This window comes from Podarcis filfolensis, assembly GCF_964270895.1.
Source record: "Podarcis filfolensis genome assembly, chromosome: 4".
Taxonomy (NCBI): domain Eukaryota; kingdom Metazoa; phylum Chordata; class Lepidosauria; order Squamata; family Lacertidae; genus Podarcis; species Podarcis filfolensis.
The window spans coordinates 33067978-33080028 of NC_139607.1; the positions used below are offsets into that span (position 1 = coordinate 33067978).

At 43.0% G+C, this 12051-nt stretch overlaps 1 protein-coding gene across 2 annotated transcripts in view; it reads right to left on the bottom strand.

Annotated features, from left to right (window-relative positions):
* The window catches only part of OCA2 (OCA2 melanosomal transmembrane protein), a 167703-nt gene that overhangs the window by 132782 nt on the left and 22870 nt on the right, over nt 1-12051 (bottom strand). For both annotated transcript variants that reach the window (XM_083610613.1, XM_083610612.1), the window contains exons 3-4: nt 2843-2941; nt 2526-2717 (exon numbers count right to left, since the gene is read on the bottom strand). In XM_083610613.1, the coding sequence (XP_083466739.1) occupies nt 2526-2717; nt 2843-2941 (291 nt within the window). The remainder of the gene's footprint in view (nt 1-2525; nt 2718-2842; nt 2942-12051) is intronic.

Here is a 12051-nt window from a genome sequence, read left to right on the forward strand (position 1 = left end):
AATATCTATGTTGACTAGGCAAGTTGTTTAAGAAGCAAAGAATGTTCCAAGGTTCATTTTAACAAAATGGAATGATGCATTAAGCATGAGCAGAGAGACTTCTGGGATCATAATAGCAAATCTATTTTTCTCTAATATCCATGGCAGCACTTTTAAGAGGTTTGGGGCTCTTTCCTCTCCTGAAAGTACTACTTTAGACCTCAAAATCTGAGCCAGCAAGACATTAAACCTGCAGGAGAGATATGAACAGATGTCCAAGTCACCCTTATCCTTGCACACCAACCAATACATGTTTCCCCATCTTTTCTTTTCCCATTTGTGCGGGTGTAGTTCTCCTGAGCCTCCTATAACAGGTAGGAATTGTTCCCTTGCCCTTCCCATTGAACTGTTCTCCGCAGAAAAGCACACGGCTGCTCATCTGAGGTGTTTGGGGTCAGGCATTCACTCTGCTTGCTCTGCTCCTTCAAGGCCTCTGATCTCTAGCTAATATTCTTGTTCTTTAGGCCTTCAGCATGCATGCCTCAAAGCACTCAATCGAGTTTTGCAGATTTAGGCCATCTCAGCAACTGGCAGCTCTAGTATGTTTATTCAATAATACGGGATCGAAAATATTTTGGGGAGCAATTTGTCAGAAGCACCTTTCTGCTGCAGCATAAAGGAAACAATGCCGGTGTAGCTGCCAACTGCTCTATGTAACTAGGGCAATTGCATCTCACTGTGCTTACACAGCAATGATACAGAACAAGGAAATAGCCTGCTGCTTCCAATGCATTCATATATCCATAATGAAAATAGAAAAGCGAAGGTTAAGAAGGAAAGGTACCAACACACACAAATATTGGGCACAATACATATCATTAGCAAATACTAAGGGTTTTAATCTTCCTTCTGGATAACTGGGCTAGTGTGTGCGTGCGTGTGTATCAGCAATTAACCAAATTAAATATTAGCTGCTGCATTTATTATATCTGAATGGAGTATGGACTGTATTCCGGTTAGTTCATCAGATGTGGTAGAGTGGCTCTGTGGGTTAAACCACAGAACCTAGGACTTGCCGATCAGAAGGTCAGCAGTTCGAATCCCCTTGACGGGGTGAGCTCCCATTGCTCGGTCCCTACTCCTGCCAACCTAGTAGTTTGAAAGCACATCAAAGTAGATAAATAGGTACCGCTCTGAAGGGAAGGTAAACAGCGTTTCCATGCACTGCTCTGGTTTGCCAGAAGTGGCTTAGTCATGCTGGCCACATGACCCGGAAGGTGTACGCCGGCTCCCTCGGCCAATAAAGCGAGATGAGCGCCGCAACTCCAGAGTCGGTCACGACTGGACCTAATGGTCAAGGGTCCCTTTACCTTTACCTTTACCACTCTTACTGCTCAGATTAAAAATGAGGGGGTGTATTGTTTGGAACCATCCCACTATATCAAGGATGGGAAGTCTGTGGCTTTCTGAAGTGTAGGTGGGTTCCCATGAGGCAAGACATGGTGATAACAGCAAGAACCTTTATTGAACTACATAACTGGGAAACTGGGGCAAAGAAACTGCTTATATACATTCCTGAAAGCCTGGGCCACTCCCACTCCAAATGTGATTGGCTGTGAATCATGACTCAAGAGTTCAAGGGCCAATGGCAGAGGCCCAAATCTTGAAATGTTCTGTGATTAGGCATCATGTATCAAATCAGAACCCAGGAGCTCAGAATCTTTAGTCCAAACTCAAGCTCAGGCAAACACAGACCACTGAATGCATAACACTCCATGGATTGTATGTATCCAATAGGGAGTGAGCAGCATTCCACCTCCCCTTGTCTCCCTGCACAACCACCATTACCCAAATCTGCTCCAAAGGGTCCCCCAACCACCTGGAGCAGATTTTTAGTGGGGGCAGCATGGAAGAGGAGAGCAGGGCAAAGTTTTGTTGAGAGAGCAGGAGCCTGTTGTGCAAGCAGAAAGCCAGCATTGGATACAACCCCATCTCTCACCAGACTCAGCCATCATGGCCAATGGTCAAGGATGATGGAAGCTCCAATTACATCTGGAAGACCACAGGTTCCCCTGCCCCCATCTCTGAACTAGATGCACAAAAACTTCCTACTTCAAAAGACTGTTCACTTTGTCTTACACATGTATCTCCTCCCTTCATGAGTTACAGATGCTTTTGTGCAAGAAAGCTAAGAAGCTGAGTTTTAAACAGAAGCATAAAGTGACAGATCACAAGATGAAATACAGACAGCACTAGTTCCAAACATGAAAATCTGCAGAGAACCAGGTTTTCTAGTCACATAAACTATCATGGCTTAGAAGTGATTGCCTGCTTAGCCTCTACTGTTGCATGGACCTATAAATCTGAACAGATTTTATCATCAGTTTCATTGGTGCAATATCCTTGAAATCAATGGCAAGATATGACACAAAAATATGGAGTGTTATTTTACTCATTTGTTGAAACCGGGGGGGGGGGATCCATTTCTTGGCAATTTCCCTTAGCCCTCAATACTGGCAAAACAAAACAAAAGGTTTGGCTCATACCTCATCTTGGTTAAATTGAATTTGACATGGAAGTTGTCCAACATTTCACATTTCTCTGAGGAGGAAGCAGATCTGGACAAGCTGGGCATTTCACTTCCCAGATGGGACCTTTGCTCAAACTCAGCAGAGCTGTTTTCCCAAGAGTCATCATCTGTGGTGAAATCTGTGTTATGAACAGCCATGCATCTTAACCTGAAAAACACCATTGACAAATATCAACACACACCATAGACTCTACTGTTCCAAGATTCCATGCCATTGGTAGGATGCGAATCCTGAGACATCGAGCAACAGCAAAAAGCTGATCTCCTACCCACCCATTTTCTTCTGGGGAAACTTTCAGCAGAGGCGTCCTCTCCGTAAAGCAATTATCTTTGGATCTTGTGCTGAAGAATTTGGGCAAAGAGAAGTGATACCTAAAAAAAAACAACGAGGAAAAACAAGTAGTTAATTTCAATTTCACCTCCACAAAGCTGTACAAATGGTTGTTTTTTTAAACCATTGCTTGTGGTTAGTGAGCAGAGAACTTAACCACTAGTCCTGGTTTAGATGACACCTAAGAATAGGGAAAACATTTGGTTCGCAGTGAAAGGTAAACCTATAATTTTTACTGAAACAATGCATGAAACCGAAACACAGCCATCATTCAAAATGCACAGTTCTCTTAATCTTGCAATGCAAGTTCTCCAGGCAAGCAATGTGTACAAAAATGTATACAGTAGAATAAGGTGCACCTAGAAATGAATACACATGGAGAAATTGCTTTGCACCAAAATGCTGGTAAATTTTCCAGAGAACAATTTTTTATTTTTTTTTAAGGCAAACTGATGTGAAAATGTAGAGGGCTGAACTTATGTTTGGAAAAAATGAGGAACTAGAATTGTCAGATTTTGCCACACCTAAAAGCACACGAACCCAAATCTTAGCCTAACTCATTGCAGAGCAGCAGCCAAAAGGACTGTGGAAAAGAAGTGAGCCCATACATTCCTTCAGTCCCATAGCTTGGTTTACTAAGTTGTGCAAACCAGGCCAATTAGATGCTAGACGAAGTTAATGAATTCACCTAAGGTGTGTGTTACAGCAGGCAAGCAAAATCATCTCCATTGTTCACTTTGGAACTTCTCCGGATGTTAAGTGCACTTAAAGAGCACATCCCCAGACAATTATTGTCCTCAGATGCAAGGAGGAGGACTCGGATGAAATCAGAGGTCAATGTCATAAGAGCTTCCCAGCAGATCAAGGTTCAAAATATTTGGACTCAGAAACACATTAACTATGCAGAGCCCAGCTCATTATTGGACCTAACTGAATTCTTGTTATATGTGAAACTAATCTTTCTTGCAGGCGTTCAGATGCTACAAAAAGCCACCCACTGAGATATTCATAAAATTACCAGACATAGTTTTAAATACCTGTTTGTTCATTTCTGTTGAAATGAGGGAGCAATTGGGGCAGACAAGACACTAGAGTTGTCCAGTCACACACTGGAGAACAAGGGGGTAGCTTTTAATTTCCCAGTACAGTGAAGGACAAGGCAGTAGCAGCTTATTCTGTCCCCAGACTTCTCCCTTACCTGCTGTGCTGCACACCTGGAATCCTGCTCATTATCACTGACAGGAGAAGAGACAATGCACAAAAGAATCACAAAAGGGAGCGGCATTTGCCTTTGTATCCTACTGCATCAGGGAATTTCAAGGTATGTGTACTAGGGGTGTGAACTGATCAGAAGATACAGCATAGGTGCCAACTTCCCTGGGGCCCAAGCACCCACAAATTTTGGTGCCAGGGCCATGCACGCTGCATGGCACCCACAGGCTGTTGTGGGGCCAGGTTGGCACTCCTGTACGGATCCAGAATTGGCACTTTGCAAAGCAGCTTGCCTAGGTCAAAGGTGCTACAAAGGCTATCCGATTTGACTCGCCCGCCTCTTCATTTCCCCTCCACACATTCACTATTGGGAAATTTTAGAATTTAGGGTTACAGCTTTTCCCGCTTTTGATAGAAGTATGCAGAGGGGAGGGACAGTGGCTGGAAAGAAGTGGCGAAAGAAAGAGGTGGAGGAGAAGGGAGGAAAGAGGGGTAATTGAAGGGTAAGCGTGAGATGGAGGGAGCAAGGAATTAAATGGAGCTAAGGGAAGCTGAGGAAGAGAAAAGAGAGGAGACAGGAAAGGTAACCGGGGGGGCAGTAGGAGGATGCTGTGCCCCCTGGCAACCCTAGAAATAGACCCCCTCCTACTTGGTGCACTGCTGCTGCAGGACCTGCACAAGGAACACTAATAATGATCATTATTAGTATTAATAAAGAGTTAATGAATACAGGCAAAAGATAAATGTCTACCTAGGGATAAACCGCCCTCTTACTTTTTTGGTACACCCCCAAACTTTTACTGAAGGTGGGCTTTATTTATACATTTTTAGAATGACAAAAATGGAGATAATATCTCACCCTGTGCTTCCTATCCATTGCTCTAAAACTAAGCTAAAAACCCATTTCATTCACCTGGTAAAGGTAAAGGACCCCTGGACAGCTAAGTCCAGTCAGAGGTGACTATGGGGTTGCAGTTTCAGGCCGAGGACCTATTCAGCTGGATAAACATGCAAAACATACGAATTCAATTCTATATGCTTTACTGAATTTGTAATATATTTACCATAAAATATATTTTTAAATAATATGCATACATTTTTTAAAAAAACACCAGAAAATGTGTTCGAAACTTGGTTTCAGAATATTGATCCATTTGAAGGCAATTTTGAGCATTGGCTTGCTGAAATTAAGTAATCGCCGTCAGCCCTTGGTCTTGGAGAGCAGTGAAGAAGAGACTTTCCAGACTCTGCAGGGTGGGATAATGTTTTTCTTGCTTCTCCGTGTTAACATTAGCTACATGAAGCCATCTATTATTCCCCTTGGAAGAGGGGGCAGGCAGATGGCTTGGTTGTTTCGTTGCTCGTCCAGTTGCGCCAGGTGTGTTTTCAAGCCCTCCTCCTCCAAATGAATCATTTGAAAAGACCTTAATGGAGTTTGCATTACAACTCCTAATATATGAAAACCATCTGATCATGAGCTGGTCATTTGCAGGCCTTATAAATTAATCCAGCATTCTTCACATGTCAGAACTCAGAAACTGCCTGAGCGTGAACAAAAACCCTAAACACAACCTCAGCACAGAGTCTGCTCCTCGGCTTTATAACATTACCTTTTAAAATGCTTATTCAACAAACTGGTTCAAGGATTCTGACAGAACATTAATCATATTCAGAGCCTTTGTTCCCTGGGAGATGGAGCCAGAGACCTTTTCGCTACACTCAGAATCGCTAGGGCTGTTGTTTGGACTGAGGGGATGGGGTAAGATTCAAGTACCTAGGAAACACAAGCCTTGATAAAGCTCACTGACAATCTGCACAGTGTTCTGTTGACTTGAAGGGCAGCTGGATGAAACTAGAAAGCAGAAAGGAAATTCAAGAGGACTGGAAATCTTCAAAACTTTCCCACTCCATTTTAGATGAATCCTACAGGCAGCTTGAGAACCTTATCCTACATCTGGGGTCGTGTTAAAGCTATGCAGACCAAATGGGAGACCAGGAACTTTGTCTCTCAGTCTTGGGAGTAGGGAGGGTTCCCAGCCTCTGGCAGGACTTGAAACTTTGTGTGAAGACAACTATGTATTGTCTTATGCTTCGGCTTCTTTGGGAAGTTGCTGCTGTGATCATTTTTCCAGTTCTCTGGACAGAGAGGAGGGAGGGAAGGTCTTGTCTTCTGTAGGAACTCAAACCAGCAATCTCGGGAGCATGTTTCTGGGTTGCATGTGTGCTTTTGAGGACATCCACAATGTTGTGGGGGGCAGTGAAATCAGGAATAACTTTCCGACAGTAAGAGCTGTTTGGCAGTGGAATGGACTCCTTTGAGAGGTTGTTGACTCTCCTTCACTGGAGATTTTAAAGCAGAGGTTGGATGGCCATCAGTCTTGGGTGCTTTAGTTGAGATTCCTGCATAGCAGGGAGTTGTAGTAGATGACCCTGGAAGTCTCCTCCAACTCTATGATTCTATGAAATCACAGTCATGTCCCTGCACAGATCCTCTTGGAGCAGGATGCTGGGGACCCCTCCATCGGAGGCTCAAGTTGTATATATGTGTAAATAAACCATTTATTATAAAGATACTACAGTCTCTGCTGTGCCAAAAGGAAACACAGACCCTGGGTGAACCACTTCTGGAGCTCTCAGGAATCATGCACCGCTCAGAGATTGGGAGTGGCATATAACAATAGAATGTGGTGACCATTGCACCAGCGAGTGCATCTCCTCAGTGTAACTGATGTGTAGGGTTGTTCAGTAAATATTACACTGTTCGGATTACAAATTCATCAGAGATAGGTGATTCTCTCCCTACAACTTTGTAGCAGATAAGGGGTGGGGGGTGAGAGAACATATGACAAGAAACAACCGTTAATTATAATTGTAGCTGTCACATTTAAAGTGAGAGTATTGCCTTGTGGCATAAAATCAATCCATACTTCCTCCAGGGCAAAACACAAGGCTAAACTAGAGTTCTTTATTGTGGCTGTAACACTTGCCACTTGGGCTAAACAGACAAAGGCAAAAATCAATTCCTAATGTGAGCACGGGAAATTGCCTCATATTGAGTCAGATCACTAGTTCCATCTAGTTGTCTACACTGACCGGCAGAAGTTTTTCAGTGATTCTGACAGGAGACATTCCCCAGCCCCAGCTGAAGGATAGATTCTGGGACATTCTGCATACAAGACTACAGACCTTCCCCTTAAAAAACTTAACAGGGACCCATTCCAAGCCCAGTTTTATACAAACAGATATATATCCATTATCCACATGACTTTTACATGACTATATAGAACCTCCAAAGGTCTTCTGACTGTTCCCTCACTGCGAGAAGTGAAGCTACAGGGAACCAGGCAGTGGTTCCCAGCCTGTGAAACAGCCTCCGATCAGATGTCAAGGAGATAAATGCGATACGATAATCTTTATTGTCATTGTCCCATACAGAACAACGAAATTGAAAAATCTACATAAGACATTCAAAAACCAACAAGCCTGCTATCCCAGCCATCCCAACCTGGTTATAAATAACTACACAACTTTTAGAAGACATCTGAAGGCAGCCCTGTATTGGGAAGTTTTTAATGTTTGATGTTTTATTATGTTTTTATAAGTGCTTGAAGCCACACAGAGTTGCTGGGGAAAGCCAGCCAGATGGAAGGGGTATAAATTATTATTATTATTATTATTATTATTATTATTATTATTATTAGATAGGGGAAAGGTGCACAGCTAACCTGTACCGTTTCTGTAGCAAAGCAAACAAGCCCATTTCATGTATGGTTTTTCTGCTTCTGTGTGACAGCAAAAATGGGGCTAACCAAGCACTTAGCTGCCCAATGTGGATGGCTTGGTGGGTCACACATGCACTTTCAAGCCAAGTTTACAGTTGAATATCAGCCGTTGCGCTGAGGTGCATAAGGAAACTCAACAACCTCTTAAAAGACGATTTAAAAGTTGAGCCCAAGATACACTGTTGTTGCTGTTAATAATTTGGTGCCAAGCAAAAGTTATATGCTCCTCTCAGATGAGGCACAAGATGTTGATCTAAATCACAGGTCATTGCTTTAATGTCACCTCTGCAGTATCAGTGACACAAATCTAATTAATGTCTCTGGAAGTCATTGAAGAGTGAGCTAAAGAGGTCAGGTGGGAACGAGACTAAGCAGCAAACTGGCTCAACACAATATTGGGAATTTATTTATAGAGTAAATGGAGAGTTGGCAAAGCAGGTGTTCAATGTTACAAAATGTGCCAGCTCTAAAATATTCATAATTCACAGTCCTCTGTTCCCAATTTCATCTACCATTCACCAAAATGCATTCGCACACCCAGTAGATGGGATATGTGCAGTGCCACCAGCTTTCCAACCATTCAGTTTCCATGTTTGTTCCCCCACCCTGCCATGTTGGCTGAATTATTCGAAAACATCCCATGTACCATTCCTCACATCTGGAATGATGTGAAAGCAATGACCACTCCCCGCTTAAAACGGGGGGCGCCCTTTGCGTGGACGCGTGCAGCCCCTAGATCTGGAACGGCTCCAACAGCATAGGCTTGGCTTTGCCTTCCCTCAGGTGGGATACCTGGAGGTCTCCGCCTACCTCAGTCAGTTGTCCAATCCCACCTGGGGGAAGCGTTGCCAAGGAGACCAGGCCAGGTAGGGGAGGGATTACCTGCCCACACAATAGAGGGAGGATCTTACCTGGGAATCCTCAAGCAATGGAGCACTAAGTGAAGAAATCAGATCCAAAGCAGCATTTTGATTGACTAGACACAGTTCATCCAATGAACCCTCATGTTTTTTCTTATTAGTTGGTGGTTTATAAATACCATTATAAATGAAATTAAATGATGCAATGGTAATGCCATTTTATAGAGAGCATTGTCTCAAACTGGGGCAACTGTAAACAAAATCAGAGTTAGGTCCGAGGGAGGCCAACAACACTGGCACTCAAATCCCGCCAAAGTCCCTAAACACAGCAGATGATCCTGGGTGAGTCACCAGCTTCTGCATTATAGCCAATAAGTAGTTAAGCAAGCCAGGATTATACGTAACACAGCACAGTCGTCAATTCTAAAATGAGAAGTTGCAAAGATCAAGCTGCACTGGAAGCCACAGCCTGCCCAGGAAGCCTTTACAATTAGATGAATTGGAACTAGTTGTAATACTAATGCAAATGAAAAGAAATGCACTCTGCACATACTCATGTCACAGGGCTCAGCTAAGCTCTGGATCCAGAGTCTTTCCCGTGACTTCACACAACTCAATTAGGTTTACATATATGTGAAAGGTGATGCTCCAAAACAAATGCAAGATTGGCTGTCTAATGTAACCTATGTGTGTTGCAAGGCAGGGGAGAGGTGTTGTCTATAGATTAAACATGTGAAATGTATATAAAATTGGCCATATTTCTTGAAATATGGGCTATGAGATATTCTGATTTCTAACTAAATAGACTAGAGAAAATATTTCTGGCTCTATAATCCTCTTTAAAACTGTTATACAACTATGAACAGATTTGGAATAGCAACCTTCTGGATACACATTGCTATTCAACCTGTGGTAAAAGAAACAGAAGCTCCTTAAAAGGTTTCTCTAAAGATTTGCCATTTAAAATTTTCTTTTCTTTTTCCCCTGTAAGCTTACCCAACACGTTTGGGGTATAGGTACTGCAGTTTCCAATGCACTTCATAATCCATTAAAGAAAAAAGAGTAATTAAAAAAGCAGAAACCAAACTGGGGCTAATAATAATAATAATAATAATAATAATAATAGTAATAGTAATAGTAATAATAATGGGGCTGCTATGTTGAATCCAGACAAGAGACGTGAAAAGAGGGGAAAGGATTCTCTTTTTAATTTAATCCAACTTCTTTGGATAAAAGAGGACAAGCTTTCAAAATCACACTCTGATTTGGCCAGCATTAGTAGCACCCACTCTGCATTTTCTCTTGAAAATTGAAGCAAATGTAACTATCCTGTATCATGAGGGGAAATGCCCTAGCAATGTGTAAAACACACACACACACGAGAGAGAGAGAGAGAGAGAGAGAGAGAGAGAGAGAGAGAGAGAGAGAGAGAGAGAGAGATCCTCTGGATCTTTGCTGATCCAATCTGCATATTCCTTGCAGCGCTGATCATTAAAAAAAACCCCCAACATAAATACAACTAATAATTCAAAGGAAAACTGCTTTTCCAACTCTCCTCCTCCCACCCCACCTTGGCTTTACCATTCCTTTTATCAGACATATTCATTAAAATCACGTTCATGGTTTTCACTCTAAGAGGTTTACATGATGAAACAGCTGTCAATAAAACCCTAAAGAGGATTGGTGCTCACATGTCGGTGGCATGACTGAAGCGGGTGAAGTTGCTCCTATAAAGATTAATGTCTGGATCTATCCGAGGCTGCTGGTATTATTATTATTATTATTATTATTATTATTATTATTATTATTTCTTTAGAACCTTGGGAAATGCACATTACGTAAATCAACAATAGCGGCTGAAGTACTCATCCTAAGAATATAGAAAAGATGAATCAATTCAGGCTTGCAGATCCTTTGCTGGAGTTTTCTACTACATAGAACATTCTTCACAAGGGACAAGAGTAATGGCTCACCTCACATGCAAGTAAAAAACAAAAAAACCCATTGGGGAAATGTCTCTTTGGTGATGCTACTGGCATCTGTTGCATAAGAACTGCCATGCAGGACCATCTAGCCATGCAGTCAGTCTCCCAACATGAGCAGCCAGATATCTTTAGGGAGGCTGGGGGGGGGGGCGGGCACACAGCCGCAGTGAAATGCTGGAAAATACAGCTTTGCATTTCTGTTGTCGTCACAGAGAGAGAAACATAAATAGTCAGATTTTCTTCACAGAAAAGAATCAAGGTTAGCAAACCTATTTGTTAGATACGTATGTATTTGAGCGCAAAGAAGAAAAGTTGCACGCAGGAAACATATTAGGTTTGGCAAACCGATGAATTAAAGCAACTGGCGTTTTATTCTCTCATATATCCTTCTGAATGCCTCTCAAATGCTCACAAAGCAAATAAATCGTCTCTGCAGAAGGCATGGAGATTTTGCTCCATTTCTCCACTTGCCAGCCCAGGTGCTACTGCCCCCAAGATCCAGTGTCCCAGAGTGGCTAGCATTGTCACTGGTCACCTTCCTCCTCCCTGGCCAGTGTGGTGATCCACTGCTGTTTTTGTCACCTCGTCCCAAGAAGACAATTAGGAAGGTGACCAGAAACAGTGGGCACTGCTACCACATCCCAAACAGCACACATAAGTCAGCAGCATGCATGGAAAGGGAGCGTGTCTCTGGAGTGGCACCTCTGCCTGAAGGGACACCCCCAAAGTCCCTAGGCCACACTTCAGCCCCTCCACAGCCTTTTGCTGACTGACTGCTGAGACCCAAGGTGGGCACAGGAAAGTCATGCTTCTTCCTCGCCACCATTGCATGTTGGCCAACTTCTCATCCAACCCTTCTGCTGCCAAGTCTAAGGGGAGTAGGTCTAAAGGAAGCTGGTGAGGTCAGTAAGGGGGTGGGGGCTTTTATGAGGTCTAAGGGAAGCTGGAAAAGATCTATGGGGAATGGGGGCATTGTTGAGCCGGTGCGAGTAGCAGGGGGTGGCAAGGGAAGAAATCAGGGGCACAGCTCCTGGTATATGGCATGTTTGTGAGAGAGATAGTTCTGAGCACTGCTAGGAGAATGTGTCTCTCCAGGCACTTGACTGTTAGATCTCCTTCGCAATGTCACTTTCCCACTCCTTACGTTGCAGGAAAATACGAAACAAAACATTCATTTATTACTGAAGCCAACAAAACACTTTTTGCTCTTGCTTTTGCCTCCTTTGAATGGCAAGGCAATGGCTCAAAATCTAGTTGTAATCCCCTTTTAAGTCCGTGTAAATCTTTTGTCAATACCACATCTTGTGGCAGT